The 17,388-nt window shown below is 42.7% G+C and overlaps 1 protein-coding gene across 1 annotated transcript in view; it reads right to left on the bottom strand.

The window, feature by feature from the left end:
• The window catches only part of LOC123017648 (collagen alpha-6(VI) chain-like), a 54,817-nt gene extending 41,111 nt beyond the window's left edge, over positions 1-13,706 (bottom strand). Inside the window, exons 1-5 of the mRNA XM_044419135.1 lie at positions 13,700-13,706; positions 12,256-12,867; positions 9,612-10,226; positions 7,045-7,605; positions 2,244-2,801 (exon numbers count right to left, since the gene is read on the bottom strand). Of these exons, the coding sequence (XP_044275070.1) occupies positions 2,244-2,801; positions 7,045-7,605; positions 9,612-10,226; positions 12,256-12,867; positions 13,700-13,706 (2,353 nt within the window). The remainder of the gene's footprint in view (positions 1-2,243; positions 2,802-7,044; positions 7,606-9,611; positions 10,227-12,255; positions 12,868-13,699) is intronic.
• Between the last annotated feature and the right edge of the window lie 3,682 nt (positions 13,707-17,388).

Genomic DNA, 17,388 nt, shown 5'->3' with positions numbered 1-17,388 from the left:
GTGTGTATTTTGTAGACCAATATTTTCTCTAGCTCTGCCATGAAACAGATTGAGATGACTGCCTCAGAGAGTAAATTCTGAGCCTCCTTAAAGGAGAGCAGCATGTTGGTTGGTCAAGTGATTATGTCACTATATTAATTACTCAAGAATAGTCACCAAGAATGCTTACAAGGTTTCCATGAAGGACATGTATACCTCAAGACAGGCATGGCTGATGATGCCAAGTCAGCAGGACTCCTGAACCATTGTACCTTTTCATTCTGAGCTTTCTAGGGATGATCCATGTTGAACTCCAGTCCCAAAATAGCTTCACCACCATGGCACCCCTTGGATAGCTTCTGGAAGTTAAAAAAGGCTACAGTGCATGCAGCATAGCAGTCACTAGTCTCCACTGCCTGAGTGGTTTAAGTAATGGGAAACTAGAGAGGATTCAACAGGGACTCTGGGAATCCAGTCACCAAGGTACAGTGTTCAAGGGTTTTCCTGCTGCTTTATGCCCTCTTTGAACAAATTTATGTGGCTCTTAAAGCTTTGATAACAATGGAAGCAGTTTGTCATCAGAAATTATACTGAATCAAAGTCCTTGCAACTGTTTTAATTCCCAAGATTTTCCCCAAATGTAAGTCCCATTGCAAATAAATATAATGTAGCACTGAAAGGATCTGTTGCAATGTCTTCTATTTGCAAGTCAAATAAGTGTATGACAGAAATGTTAGGACCAATTTGGTCTCCTGGAAGTTCATTAGCAGATGTGGGGATAAGTGCTTCCTTTATGATGATTTTTATCACAGAAATCATTTTTACAAACACTCTTTTGAATTCAAGTTGTAATGTAAGGTCAGTCTTTTACTAAGCCTTACAATGTGCTCAACTGTTTCTCCCAGAAGGAGTATTAAGCACATTTCAATAAAACCTTCACATCTGGGCCTTATCAAACTGGCTTAGTGGTCTAGTTTTTCCCCTCCTTCTGACTTCCAGTTGTATTTCTTTATGTATCCTACAGTTTTGTTGCCATTCCCTGACCGCAGACATAATTTTACTGCCTAAGACATATCTTCCATGTCATGTCTATTAGCTTAATAAGACAGCTTAATGTCCCACTATAAAGGCATGGATCCAAACCCAGAGAAAGGAAGGAAATTAGCCACAAGCACTGCTGCTTGCACACAGACTTTTATGAAGTACTGTAATAGGTTCAACAGCAGCTCTCATTTTCCACTTGAGAAATGTTTCACCAAAGAAGTGCTGGGTAGTGCTTGGAAAGTTGGACTGGAGCTCAAGATATCTGGGTTCCAGTCCTAACTGAAAGGGCACCTTTGGATCCAACCCAATGAATTTTGCACCCTTCTTTTCAGAATGGGGTGGATCTTTCATCAGGCAAGACACTCCTATGATTTTCAGCAGTTCTCTGAATATAGTTTATGTTGGCACTACTGCACACTTTATAGCAACTATGAAAATACACATATGAGCAAGAAGCATGGGTGTAAATTATTCTAAGATCCAGGTTTAAAGGGACATTAGATTATTTCATTAGATTTTTATTTATTTATTTATTTATTTATTTGCAGGGGTTAACTAAGGACAAAGAGGGGGCTAAGGTTCTACTGTCTGTTTGGACTTCCTCTACACATACAGGTCATTTACTACCAATTGCATTGTGGGAAGAAACCCAGAGGCAAAAGAGAGGATGGCAGACCAAGGTAACGTTAACCCTTTTCCAGTTGAAATTTCCCTTCCCCTCATCTCCCACCTTGGGCAATATGCACATTTTGGTCAGTGTTTTTTATTGCACATATTTTTTCATGACTAAATTTGTGTAAAATTGCCAAAGGGTCTGTAAGTCTGCAGAGTCCACCCTACTCAGGGCAAGCTGGTCCACTGTGGAATTCATGGCTCAGATTCTGACCATTGGCCAGACCCAGCTGATGGGAGCTGGAGTACAACAGCATCTCTGGGATCTCAGGCTCCCTTTCCCTGCTCTAGTGAGAAAGAAAAGCAAAGAGTGAGTCAAGAGGACCGATGAAGTATTCTGGGGGCAGAGCAAGCAATATCGCTTCAGCATTCAGCTCAGTGCTGTAGCAATTCTTCCCTTCTGATTCTGAAGCCAGGAAAAAGCATGTGCTCTCTCTGCCCCAACAGCTGTGAGATGCTGTGACAACAATCTTGGAAGTCTGCAGTCTGAAACCAAGCCAGAATATGAGAAGATTTATGGATGATGTGAAAACTGCTTTTCTACTCACCATCATAAGGGCTACATATTCCAAAGAGAATCTGACTTTCTAAGTACTTCAGAACATCAAAATCCTCCACATAAAACACCATCTCAGGCTTCCCACTTATCTCCGCCAGCTGTGTTTTATTTGCGTTAAACATGCCCACTGAATAGATAATGACACTTTCATCTCGTAAAGCTTTTGCAGATTTTTTCACCTCATCCTGTGCTTTCCCATCGGTGATGAGAATAAGAACTTTCTTGACATAAGGCCGTGCCCCCTTGGCAAGCTTGAAGTACCCTGACACAGACTGCAGAGCTGCTCCAGTGAGGGTGTTCTGTCCCATAAGAGACATTCTCCCAATAGCATCAATGATGTCACTTTTTGTTGAGTACTGGTTGAGCTGGAATTCTTCTTTATTTCTGTGACTGAACTGGACAACACCAACCTGCACATGGTCAGGACCAATGTCAGATTTGATCACCAGTTCGCTCATGAAGTTCTTCATTTTCACAAAGTTCTCAGGACCTATGTTATGAGAGCTTTCCACCAGAAAGAGAATATCAGCTTTCTTTTCCTTGCAGGCTGTTAGACGAAAAGTAAAAGAATTCTTATTTATTTATTTATTTATTTATTTATTTTTCGATTTATATCCTGCCTTTTTCCTACAAAGGGCTCAAGGCAGCTTACATTATTCTCCTTCTCCATCTTATCCCCACAACAACCCTGTGGGGTAGGTTGGGCTGAGTGTCTGTGACTGGCCCAAAGTCACCCAGTTGGCTCCATGGCTGAGCGGGGACTAGAACCCAGATCGTCTGAGTTCATATATGGTATTTTTAAAAACCTGCATATAACAACATACTGTCCCTGGAGACCCAGGTGACAGTGGTGGTGAGGAGTGCCTTCCTTCAGCTTTGGCTGATCCAACAGCTGTGTCCTTACCTGGACGAGCTCTGCCTAGCAACGGTGACACATGCCCTGGTAACCTCCCGGTTGGATTATTGTAATGCACTCTACATGGGGTTGCCCTTGAAAATGGACTGGATACTTCAATTGGTACAAAATAGAGCTGCCAGGTTGCTGACAGGGGCCAGCCATTGTTCTCATATAATGCTAGTCCTCTAACAGCTCCACTGGCTTCCAGTTGAAGTCTGGGCCCAATTCAACGTGCTGGTTTTGACCTATAAAGCCCTAAACGGCTTGGGAGCAGGCTACCTGAAGGAATGTCTCCTTCCTAATATGCCCTCATAGCTCTTAAGATCTGCAGGAGAAGCCCTGCCCCAGGAACCCTCTCTAAGAGAGGTAAAAAGGTCATCATCTTGAAGTAGTGCCTTCTCTGCTGTGGTGCCCAGACTCTGGAATGTACTCCCCAGAGTGGTATGCCTGGCGCCATCTCTCTACTCCTTTCAGCGCCAAGTAAAGACCTTTTTATTTAACCACCATTTTAATAATATCAATAATTTTAATAATAATAATCTTACACAGTTGCATGTTCTTTTTCTTCTTTCTTTCCTTCTTTTCTTTTTCTTTAGTTATGAATTGTTGTTTATGCTGTGTTATTATTGAATGTTTAATTGTATTTTATACCGCTATTTTTATTGTTTGTACTGTAAGCCGTCCTGAGACTTGTTTCAAAGGATGGCATAGAAATGTCTTAATTAAATTAAATTAAATTAAATTAAACATACAACACAGATTTGGTCCTGATATTTATTGTTATATTATTTTTAGCTGTTTGAAACCATTAGAAATGTTTGTCTATGAATGATTGTATATCATGCTTTAGCCTGTTTTATTTGAGGGTTTTGTAAACTACAGAGCTTTGGCTATCAGGCAGTACAGAAAATATAGTCATTTCTGTATGGCCTGATACAGTACAGGTAGCAACAAAAACAACATTGCAAGATTTAAGTCCCAAAGAAATACATTCTTGTGATTTTTTTAAATACACCTTAAAAGGAAGGTGCATTGGTGAATGAAAGTGATCCTTGTAGGTCTGCAGTCCAAATAATGGCCAGAAAGGTGTACTGCAATTCATTAGCCCAAGTGGGCCATGTGATCTATAAGGCCAAAGGAAGTCCCAGCTGGCCTTAATTGCTTCTGCAGGCAGCAGTTCCAAAGGCTCCTGTGCCTCATCTTACCTGACCCCTTTTTTTCCCCTGGATTCCTTGTTTTTGAAACCCAACCATCTGCTGGCCTATAGGGATGTCCACACATTACCTTCTGCACACATAGGTCCCACACACAGTTATTCACATGTAGCATTCAGCACATGTACAATCAATGCATGCTTATCCCAGGATTGCTGAAAGTTAAAAATATGCATATTCGTACACATGCACCCTGAATTAAGTAAGATATAGTACCTGCATATGTGAAGGAGGGGCAATTGTATGGCTCCTGCTGAGGTGTGAACCCTGGGAAGGGCCCTCCTATGCTTACCCTCGAGGCTGGCTTGCGGCTCTATCTGGGTATGTTGACAGAGGAACCACACTGCATTCAGTTATGTGATCCCAGGGACTGCTGGTAACTTCCATCAGGGCTAAGATCTAAAGAAGCCCTTAAAGACACCCAGTGTTTTTGTACTTGCCAAGACCAAACTGAACTGAATCAAATTCGGAAAATGCTGCTGCCTGGGCACATGCATATTGTGCCCTAACGTTTTTCCTCTTTATCACTACTGCTAGGTGCTAGAAAGCTTGGCGAAAATGGGTTTTAGCATAATTTATTTTAGTGGGAACAACAGGAAAAATGAATGCCAAATGAATACTTAGAAGATAGCAACCTTAAAGGGAAATATTTTGCTTGAGGGTATTAGAAATAACTTAATTTTTTCAGTGTAAGATAATTTTCAAGTGTGCACTTTGCAGTGGAGATCAGTGAGAAGTTTCAACATGTCTCTAGTTGCCTGGCAAAGCACTGTGTAACAACCCCATTGTCCAGACTCAGGGAATTGTTCCTTTCTTGCTTGGGGATCTTGGAAACAGGAATTCAGTATTAGTCACATCTTGTTTTCCATCTCAGTAAAAAAATCATTTCCCTTGGGAAAGACACACAACCGCTAATGGAAAACAGGATTGGAACTGGCATTTAAATCAATGCTTCTCAAAAGAGATAGAAGATAATAAACTAAGGGAAGCCCCAAGCAATCCATCTATAATTCAAAGTCTTACATCTTTAAAAGATCCATGGAGTTGTATTTCAAATTTTAGACTTGTTAGGAATGCAATAACAGGGACCAGATGGTCTGAACATGTAACACCAATTCTGGCCACTTGCATTGCCTGTCTACTTGCTTCCAAGCCCAATTCAGGGTACTAGTTTTAATCTATGAAGCCCTACATGGTTTAGTACCACAACACCTGATGGAAAGCCCTTCTCGACTATAACCTACCTGGACTGTATGATCAAGATACAGTTGATCATCACCCTGCCTCTGACTGCCACCTCCAAAGGAGGCTCAGTTGGTGGCAACAAGAAGAAGGACTTTTCCAGTGGTGGCCTCCCAGTTATGGAACAAGCTCTTTATCAAGGCCCTTCTGGCACCAACTGTAATATCTTTTCTGCATCAAATTAAGGCTGTCCTCTACCAAAAGGTATTTAATTAGTTATCTATTACATTACGACTTATGCTAACTGTTTAAACATGTTTTATGGTTTATTTTGTTTCAGTGATTGTAGTTTTTTACATTTGCTTTAAATTTGGGTTTAAAAATTTATCTGGCAATTTTATGATATATTTATTGTTGTCTGTATTTTATATTGCATTTTATATGTCATTGTAAATCATCCAAATAGCCTCAGCTATTGATGGTATATAAATAATAAGGGTTCAGTTCTTAGGCACTTGAAATAGGGCATTAAGAGAGCAATCCTATAATCCATGACTGGGGCAGGGAAGTGTCCCAAGCACCTCATGACATGGAGCTTTTCTAGGTGAAATTGTTGATCAGCTCTCAATCTGGTTTTGTCACAGAAGTGAGATTTGGGCAGGGCACAAGGAGCATTTCCTTTCTTGCTGTTCTGCAGCACAACCTATAAGGGGCACTGTGGTATAGCAAAGTTGCACAAATTCACAGGAGGAAGGTGCACTTTCTTTCACACTGGCAAGTAAATTTCTCCTAAATTTCATGCAGAGTAAATTTTTCCTACTCTAAAAAAAACTTTACCAAAAGTGTTGGTTAGACACAGAAGCAGAACTAGAGGCTCATGGTGTCATCCATATGTAGGGAATGATGAATACAAAAATGGCCCATCAAGAAAAGTCTGTTGTTTATAGAAATGAGGTCTTTAAGCTGAGAAAGGGGCTCATTGCTGGAAGACTCTTCATTGCATGGATTTAAACCTCTGCACATCTTGTGCTTTTGGTGCTCTAATTGTGTTAGGGGGCTTTTGGGGTCATGTTGGAGTGGGGAGCCCTTGATTCCAAAGCTCTCTCATTTCCTTCACATCTCCTGAAGCAACTCCGAAAGTAGCCAAGGAGCTCCCACTGATGTCAATGGGACGTAATCCTTAAAAGCAACAACACAGGAGTGAAAAGCAAAATTAAATAACTAAAGAAGCTTTCCTCTCCCTTCTCCCACAGTAAGCTAGCAGAACATAGAAAACTGCACAACTATAGCTGATTTCTCCCCTGCACTTGCTATTGGATCATCCTGCATCCATGTATGTATTCCTATTACTTGTTTATTCAGAGACTGTAGGGCATTGCTCTTGGCATTTTGGACCATCATCTTGGATTTGGAGCATCATTACATTATCCTCTTTGGAGAACAATGATTTTTATGAAGTCTGAACATTACTGTGACTGATCTGTTATCCCTCTTACCTTCTGCAGCACAGATGCCTTGAACAACTTCATTCTTGATATATTTCAAGGAGGCAAAATCACTCACAAAATAGGCTTGATCCTTAGACGTGGCAATCTCATAAATCTGCGACTCGTTAGCATGTCTAACACCAACGGCATACATATTGACCATCTCATTCTTCAGCCACTTGACAGGCGCCTCCACATGGTCCTCTGAACCCTGGTCCGTTAGCACTATAAGATGGCAGGGCACGCTCCTGAGATGCTGCTCCTGGGACCTTCTCAGCAAGGACTGGATGAATGCCAGAGCTGCTCCTGTGTGAGGGCTCCCACCCAGTTGGCGGATATTATCAATAGCTTTCAATATATCACCTTTCTTACCGTACTCCTCAAGTCCAAATTCCAGCTCATTGGTTTGGCCATACTGCACAACGCCAAAACGAACCTTATTTGGTCCTATGGCAAATAATTTCACCACATCTTTTAAAAAACGTTTCAGATCCGCAAAGTCAAAATAATCCAGGCTTGATGAACCATCGATGAGAAAATAAATGTCAGCTTCTTCAGTATCCACACATCCTATGAGGAACAAGTTTTTGCACAGGATGATATATTAGTGTATCTATTCTTTCCTTATTAGTGCTTCTATATTATCTATATAGTGCATCTATTCTTTCATCTCTTCTGTTTTAAGTAAACAACAGGGAAGAGCTATTACTTTGGGGCAAGTAGCTGAAGCTAGGAAAGACATGAAAGGAATACAATCCATTTGGTAGACTGGAAAATATGGGTTTTCCCCACAGGAAAAAAAGTCACAAACTTGGCACATGTCCCTGGTAGCTCTTGAGGCTAGTTTGGTGAAATGGGGAATTTATTAAATGAAGGATTTCTTCACATGTTATACTTTTTAGACAGACGTCAAAATGTTTCAAAATCTACATCTAAAATGAAATGTGTGGATGTGGCAAACATGCATTTATCACCACATGGAGGACACATGTATCTAGTTCAACAATGAAATTCACTATCACAAGATGCCAACTTGGACAACTTAAAAACGGTTTTTAAAACACATTCATGGAGTATATTATCTTCAGTATAGAGCAATAGGCCTCTGTATGGCAGTTGTGAGGCTGAGAGAATGCTGCGGCATTTACATTGGCCATAAATATCAGTTTGGCCGCTGAGGGCTGAATTAGATGGCTGTTTGGTCTGATCCAGCATGGCTTTTTTATGTTCTTATGAGCTTGCCAGGGAGCCAGGCTCAGTTTTGGCTGAGTCTGCATCTAATGACAAACTTGGATTTGCAGTGTTGCAATGTGCGCAGGGTCCCTGGGGGCTTTGTTCCCATGCCAAATTGTTGTTACATTCCATGGGAGTAGGCAGAAGAAGTAGTTTCTCATGCAAGGTGCCCTCTTCCCCTCTCCCTCAGCTAAGGCAGTCAGCATGAAGCATGAATTAACTTTGAAGCTTCTCACCATCACAACAATTCACTATGAGAGAGATGTGGAGGGAGCACTCACTTGGACTGAAACTAGTTTCTCCTCCTCTCCCTGCTCCCATCCTACCTTGACCACTAGGAGATGTGGCAAGAAGCTGTGAGCTCTGTGTGAGAACTCAAGCTCGGGGGCCTACATGGACACTTCCACAGCCCTTGTGGCTCTCTGGGCTGAGCCAACAAAATGTTAGGAAGCGACACTAAGAGCCATTGGCTATTTTCGCAAGCTGAATGGAAAACTTTTTGTCATCAGAATATACATTCCAAAATATCTCCCACATGATAGTATTAATACCACCATTCATAACAAGTATCATATTCCAGGACTAATCCCACATCATGGTAAGTGAATCCTCTCCAGGTACAGTGGAAGAACTACCTGTTCTGCAGATCAATCACATTTGACATGGTGAAAAATTGGAGTCTATATATCTGAGTTTCTTCAAAGTTAAAACAAAAAGTAGAAATGTGGGCTTTTGATTGGTTGAGGAACTAACCAGAAACAAGAAAGCTGTTCAAACCCATGAGAGAAATAAGAGAAAAATAATCAGACAAGGGGCTGCAGAAGTCTATTTGTATTGTCAAAACTTTTGAAATTGTAAATTTTGAAGTGCAGGCCCTCAAGGTGCCCTCAAGGTGCCGAATAGGGTCTTAGTTGCCTATTCACCGCCAAGTCACCACAAAATTATTGATGTTACATTACCCATAACAATAGAGTGTTGCAGGGGAAGGGGAAATGTGATCTCTGGTCTCCAGCTACTGTGAGGAGAGCGACTCAGCTCAGAGGGATTCAAGAATGCTGATGAGGGTGGCAGATGACATCAACATTCCTGAAAAAGCCAGGTGAGGTTCTATGACACCATTGGCTTTATGGCACTGGTTCAAGAATATTTCCCTTTTCCTGTTCCTGTGTTCTTTGTTTTTCAGTTTTCAGTTTCTCTACTATTCTCATAAAGTTTTTGAGAATAAAACAATATTTTTGCCACCCCTTTGGAGATTTCCAACTGGTTTTTCTGAAGAAATGAACCTCTAGCACTTCTCTCCCAAAGTATGAGCCCCAAATAGCAGCCATTTGACAAGACTTTACCTCTTTTGAGAAGTTCTGTTCTTTGGGTGTCCATATAGAGCTTTTGGTGAATTTGATTCATAATCTTCTTATGGAAAACCAGGGCTTGATGTGGCAAATGGGAAAATATGTTTAAATTAGTAACATAGCGTCGTGGTGGGTAAGCAGCTATCTGGACTAACTGGGTGACATTGGCCCCTTCAACGCCAATGGCAAACAGAGTTACACCAGCCCTCCTGAGAACAGTTGCAGCATCGCTGACACCATCTTCTGAAGACCTGTGAGTGAACACAATGGCAACTTGCTCCACCCCCTGAGTCTTCCTGCTTCCTCCACTTACTGTAAAGACTTTCTCCCTTGTGAAACGAAGAGCGGAACCAGTGTTGGCCTTTCCCGACCTTGGAGAAAGGTTTTGTATGTACTGCAAGACATGAGTCCTATCAGTTGCCATTCTCAGTAAAAATACCACCTGGGGCTTATCGCTGTATGTCACCAAGCCGACCCTCATGCATTTCTCCTTCACATCCAGGGAAGACACCAGGTCTTTTAGAAAAAGTTGGATCTTCTCAAATTTGGTTGATGAAGAACCTGCATCCACTATGAATACCACATCAGCAACTGCATCACCTTCACAAGCTGTAATGGAGAGGTAACATGACATTGATATTTGACTACTACTTGGCTATTTCAGGTAACTTAATTAATGCACTTTGGTTTCTACCATTCTTAGGCATTTATAACATCCATATAAACATATATATTTGTATGTGCAAAACTGGCAGAGCAGCGGAGCAGCAGAGGCAGAGGCTAGGAGAGTGTGCTGAGGGTGGCCAGGGGACTGGCGAAGGCAAGAACTGGGCAAGTGAGAAGTAGTGCAGGACAGACAAGGCGGGGGAACAAGGTAGGGTCTCTGAGGGGTTCCCAATGTCAGGCCAGGAGATGGCCTTGGCGGGAATCACAGGTGTCGGGAGAGGCAGGGATACACTTGCCCTCGGTGCAAGCTTGTGACCCTCCTCCAGGAGGAGGTGAGGTGTCTGAGGGCCAAGAGAGCTCTCCAGGGCCCCTGGGAGCAGTCCTCCTCCAGACAGAGGCTTGAGGGAAGGGCCACAGGAGGAACAGCTGAAGAGACATGGAGACATGCCGCCCATAGGAGGAGGAGGCCATGGATGCAAAAGGAGGTGGTTAGAGGGATTAGACACAAGAGGAACCTCCGTAGGAAATGGGTACTGGGGCAAATAGACAAAAGTGTAGACCGGGAGGAGGAGGCCCATTGCAAAAGGATTCTTCTCAAGGCTAAGGCTGATTATAAGCTGAGACTTGCCAAGAATATCAAGAGCAACAAAAAGGGCTTCTATCAGCATGTAACTAGCAAGAGGAAGGGAAGGCAAGCAGTGGGATCACTAAATAAGGAGGAAGGGGATCCAGACACAGATGCTTAATGACTGTTTTGCCTCTGTGTTCTCCCCAAAGCAGGACAGGGGAGATCCACCTGGGAGATTAGATAAGGCCGGGGACTTAGGGGCACAGATTAGAGTCACCCCCCTAGAAGCTGAGGGGCTCCTCAGGGCACTGGATGTTACAAAGGTGCCATATCCTGATGGGTTACACCCGAGAGTACTTCGAGAGTTGGCAGGGGTTCTCTCACACCCGCTGGCCTCCATTTTTGAGACCTTGTGGAGAATGGGTGACGTTCCAGAGGACTGGATGGTGGCGTCAGTGGTCTCAATTTTCAAAAAGGGTAGTAGAAGGAACATGGAGAATTACAGACCAGTTAGCCTTATGTCCATTGTAGGAAAAACAATGGAAAGACTCATAATAGAGAGAGATCTACAGATGCTAGATGGGGAAGGGAGGCTGGTGGCCACACAAAATGGCTTCCGCAATAACAGGTCCTGCCAGACAGACCTTATGGAATTCTATGACAAGATTTCAAGGTGGCTAGATGGAGGGAACTCAGTGGATGTGGTTTACCTAGATTTCAACAAGGCCTTTGACAAAGTTCCCCATGATATCCTGGTTGAGAAAGTGAGGATTTTTGAGATACATTGAGAGAGGTATTACTACCACTCTGTACAACTCTTCTAGATTGAGAGAGGTATTACTACCACTCTGGTGCGCCTGCAACTGGAGTATTGTGTTCAGTTCTGGGCCCCTCATTACAGGAAGGATATAGCCAGGTTAGAGTCAGTGCAGTGTAGGGCCACAAGGATGATGGCCAGATTGCAGGGAAAGCCGTATGAGGCGAGACTGAGGGAACTGGGTCTTTTTAGCCTGGAGTAGACTCCAGGGGGCTCTGTTGGCATATAGGTATGTGAGGGGGTGTCACACAGAGCTGGGTAGAGACCTGTTCTCCCGTGCAGAGGAGGGCAGGATATGCTCCAATGGAGCAAAGCTCAGGGAACTAAGGTTCAATTTAGATGCCAGGAAGTACTTTCTGACAGTTAGGACCCCGAGGGTATGGAATGGGCTTCCACAGGAGGTGGTTGAGGCCCCATCAGTGTGGATGTTCAAGGATAGGCTAGAAATGCACATGGTGGGCATGTTGTGAATGGAGCCGGCTAGAGTTGAGGGTCAGACTAGATGACCTGAGAGGTCCCTTCTGACTCTCTCTGTTTCTATGTTTCTATATATATATATATATATTCATTGTATCTCGATAACTTACCTTCTAATATTGTTCCATTATTCACACTGTTCACATTAGTAGTTTGTGATAGATCTGGGGTATTATTTCCTATGTCAACAGCATCAGTAATGATCCTGGAAATGTTCTGAGTAAACAAAGTGAGTTCTTCTGTTCTTGGAAAAAAGAAATAAAATGGTTTAGTGGCCATCAGAATTAGTTCATCATAAGAGGCATCCTGCATTCCCAGTGCAATGACCTTCACTCCATTCTTCTGCAACATTTGGGCAGCTTCTTCTACATCATCTTCAGATGGATGAGGTGTCATTACTATCAAAATCTTTGCCCTGCCTTTTCCAATTGTTGGTTTCCAAAATTGGGTTTCCTGAATCTTGCGGAGAGCATTGCCAGTTTTAATGGGGCCACTTCTGAGCACAATTTTGTTTTTGATATGGTTCAGTACTAGAATCTTTCCTTTATAGGTTTCCAGTTGGAATTCATTATGCAGCTGATCATTATACTGAACAAGTGCTATGCGAAACTCATTGGAATCTAGTGGCAAACTATGGATTGCTTCACTAATAAACATTTTGACATGGTCAGAAGATAGGCTACTGCTAGCAACCAAAAAAACAATATCAGCAGATTTGGAATCTAAAAGGAAAAAAGAAAGTATAAAATTAAGCCTCACCAAAGTGTAGTGCTTACTGAACACAGTCTTGGAGTAATGGTATTTAATTTTCATGGGGCACAAGGAAAGACTTGAGTAATTAATCTGGAGCATGGCAGCCTATGAGACCAAAAGGATTACTCTAGAGATAATTGAGGTTGTGGAGGCAGGGCCCAAGGCCAAAAAGCATGTTAAATCGTGTGACTTATCAAGTTATTTGGCAAACAACATCATACCCAATGTTTCTATCCTCCCTACTTCATTGTTTTTGGTTGTCTTTAGTCATGTAAAATCATTCAAACAGAGTAGAACAGAACATATTGAATGGGAAAATAATAGCTTTTTGCCCCAAGGATGTATAGATAGATCTATCAATTTTGGTTTCTCCAAGTTTCTTATTTTTCGTGTCTTCATTTCTGGTAGTCCCAAATGTTGAGAATTCTATTTTAAAGTCCACATAAAAATGCACGATCATTTTAATGCATGCCTCTCTTATATGCTTTTTATATGCACTTTTTGCCTAATCTAAAGTTTTTCAAGCAATTATTCTGCTATACTGCATTTTAATGTCATTTCTTAATATATACATTTCCTGCCCATTCTTGATTGGAAAACTTTAGTGTGAAATCTGAGCAAGTGTGAATTTTTAAAAATCACTGAGCTCCAGTTCACATGATATTTTGAAACTGCAAAATTAGGTAATGAATTTGTCCCTCTTTCATAGCTGGCCCCATACCTGATCTGCATGTGTTCACTGGAAAGAGGCAAAACCCTGAATAGCCCAGTGCATGTAAACTTTGAATACGCGCTCTGTACCTTCCATTTTTGCAGGATACAAATAACACAGATTGGAATGTCCACGTGTCCTACCCTTGCACTGACTCCAGTGAATGCAGGGCAGGGCCAGAACGTGTGAATCCATCCCTCCACACAGGCATACAGTTCCTTGTGTGCCCCAAGCTTTTACAGTTAATCTGTATAATTGATATACAGCCTTTCTCCAATTATGCTGACTAGGGAAGATAGAAGATGTAGTCTAACACACCAGGAGGCCACCAAGTTGGGGGCAGGCCCCTACGGTGGAATCTGTTCCCCAGAGAGGTACACCTAGCACCGACTCTTTATTCTTTTTGGTGCCAGGCTAAAACCTTTCTATTTCCCCAGTATTTTAATATTTGAATGCTTTTATTTTATACACTGAATACTACTTCTTTAATTGAAGTACTGTTGTGCTGTTAATGTTATTATTGTCTTATTGTCTTTGTAAACAGCATTGAGATTTCATTGAAATATTAGCTGGTGCATAAATGTTTTAAATAAATAAATAGGCTATTAACTGCACTATGAACCCAGAGGACAATCCTTCTCTCTAAAGCACTTTTGGCTTGCATGCAGAGGTGCTCTGCAGCTCCTGTAAACCCCAGACAGCCCGGTCAATTGTCAGGGACTGTGCAAGCTGTAGTGAAAAAAGATCTGGAGGACAGTAGGTTTGCCTAGTCCATGAGCTGTTTTCCGCCCCTGCACCACCCTGGCACATTCACCCATTCATTATAGGAAGCATTTCATTGCAGCTCAGTTCTAAGAACTCTAAAAGCAGCTAAAGGCACATTAAAAACAACACTGGAACAACTTCTAACAAAACTAATAAAGCAAACAAAGAGTACGGCTACATCGGCCAGACATTTCCGCATTAAAATAACATTCCAAAAAGTGTTAAAAGATACGTTAAAAGTCTGGGACAATAAAATGACCTTCTTATGGAAGGCAGCAGACAAAGCTCCCGGGAACTACTTTGGGGGATGTGTTCCCAAGCTTCTGTTTACTTCCCATATCCCTTACCCAGCCTCTCTTTCTCTCTTGCAGAAAAAAATCTGTTTTTTCACTATTTTAAAACAAGAGGAGGAAAGAAGTAATACCTGGTTTGTGTGCTGCACATATTTGAGTCCCACTCATTATGAGAATGAATGTCAACAGCATCTTCATATGTGAAACCATCGTTCAAGACTTAGCTACTGAAAAAAATGGGAAAGTATTATCTGGGGAAACCCCAAATCCATGCACAAGAGCCAACCAGAATGACAGCAGAATCTTATTTTAACTCAAGCTACTATATGCTGCACAGCACCAACACCCAAGGGTAGTAAACTAATGTATGGGGTATAAGAACACTAAGCTTAGCCCGCTAGGAGAGGGGAATTGTTGAGGGCTCAGGAGGAGCCACAAATCCCACAGCATTCTCTACCGGAGGCATTGGAATCACTCCACCTACCAGTAAGACCTGCATTGGTTGCTCCCTTTGAATCTGCTATCTCAAATGATCATTCATCTTTCCTTGAGGCAGGGACATTCCTGCATATTTCATCCAAGACCTTCTCCTATAAGGCCAAAATTACAGAGCTGGTAGCTGACTATCTTCCCACACTGCCCTCTTCACAAAACCTTTCTACACAGTTACACATGGAGTCTAACCAACCTGGCAAAGTATGTCACTTCCCATTCAAATCATGCTGTTTGTGTGTGACAAACAATGAGTTTATTTCTGCCTGCTGAATAAAGCAAGCCCTGCACCTTTCTCCAGTTCAGGCGGAACTACAAGCTGGAGGCGAATTCTTGGAATAACCAGACCTAATCAAGTTAATGATAGCCTGATGATTCTTGGAGAAATCCAGGAAGAGTAGTAGGAAATTTTATTGATATATTTGGTTGGTTGATGTACTGGTTTGAATGAAAACTCAGCTTTTTGTTCTGATCTTCACAATACTAAAACAGGAGTGTCGCAGCTTATTTGATGCAGCAGGGAATGGAGACAACATGAAGGGATAGAGCTATGCAGTCAATGGGGGACAGGCTTGGCCGTGTTTCCTAACATCCTCAGCACTCAGCTTCACTGTAGGGCTTCTCTCTCTGGGCAAAGCAAGCCCACCTTGGAATGCATCAGGAATCTGGTCTGGGGGTGGAAATCCATCTGATTCCTACAGCTCAGCTTCCCAGACTCCAGCCCTGTTTTTCTCAGCTCCAAGTCCAACTTGGCACCAAGCCTGCTGAGCATTTGCAAGGGCAAATTGAGGAATGGAGTCTGCACACCCACCATGCAAGCGGAGCCCCTCTTTGGCGGGTGTGATTTGTGGGCTTTGAATATGTGCTGTGTGTTCTGCCAAAGGTTCTGTGAGGCGTTCTTCTAGCATTTGCGGACTTCATCTTGGCTCGGCTCACTTCCTGAGCCAGGGCCAAGCATGAGAAAGAGGTCCAGCAAGCCAAAGAGACCCTGATTCCAGGAGGATCATCCCCAGCCTTGCCCATCACTTATGCCAAAGGATCCACAGCTTGAGACATGGTGTTGATGCTCATGGGCTCTCCAGCACCTCCATTCTGTACGTTGCCTTCACCGAAGGCAATTGGGGAACTAAATAAATCATTTAGTGTACTGCTCATCCTCCCAATTGGGGGTGCAAATGGTGCACTAAGGAAAACCCCTACTTATAGCTTGTGGATTGGGTAGGGCTGTGCGCACACATCCTGCCAGAGCTCAGATGCACACACAGGAGGCTGCCTGCTTTGGCAGAACTGACAGTTGAGGTGATAATGGTAATGACAAAGAGGCACACAATGAGAAGATACCCATATTGGTGGGACTGACTACTCAGCCTATGAGAATGAGACTTTGTGAAATGGTCCAAGCCCAGCTGTGGCTCAAGGACTTGCGACTCCACAAAATGTGGAGATGGAGGAGCTTAGCTCAAGGGCAGTTGAGGGGCCCAGTCAATGGGGCCATGGGAATGGGTAGGAGCTGAAGCCTCCTCTGGGAGGAGATATTGAAATAGGTAGTTTTTCAGATGGGGAACTCCCACCACTTGAAGAAGTAGACCCAGTCACCAGACATCATCTTTGGAGAGAGGTCCAATTAGGGCCACAGCAACAGGAGTGGAGGTGTGCCTGCTTTCACAGTGCTCCTTCCCTAAGGGGAAGACACAGAAGGATTCAGAATGAGAGCGTTGGGCAATGAATGTCAGAATGCATTGAACACTTCACTTGTGTAGGCTCAGAGAGTTGAATGTAGCAATATGATTATTAGCAAAGAAATGCTGGTGGAATTGATATTTCTGGGATTGAGAAACACTGTTCACAACAACTAGAGAGCACAGTCTTCTAGTTGCTGTGCATCCCTGCACTAAACAGTGATCCATAAACATAACCACACTTTTAGAAGTATTTCAGTCTCCCCCTCTGTGAATGTATATTCTGCAGATCCACATCTCTGAACATGTCTCTGGCATTTCCCCATTCTCCAACACTGAAAGATCCTTGGCAGGGACTGCATACCTTCCCACAGCCTCAAAGAGGAAACGTATAAGGTCAGATCTTCATCTGAGGGCAGGCATCAGTTTCTACCATCAGAGAAGGAACTCCAAAAACTTCTATGATTCCAAGAAACCCTCTTAGGGACCATTGGGTTGCAAGCTTTAATCAGGACTACTTTAATGTGTAACCAACTTTGTTTTACACAG

This window comes from Varanus komodoensis, unplaced genomic scaffold, assembly GCF_004798865.1.
Source record: "Varanus komodoensis strain SLA01 unplaced genomic scaffold, ASM479886v1 scaffold10, whole genome shotgun sequence".
In the NCBI taxonomy this organism is placed as follows: domain Eukaryota; kingdom Metazoa; phylum Chordata; class Lepidosauria; order Squamata; family Varanidae; genus Varanus; species Varanus komodoensis.
This window is presented reverse-complemented; position numbering and strand designations above follow the sequence as displayed.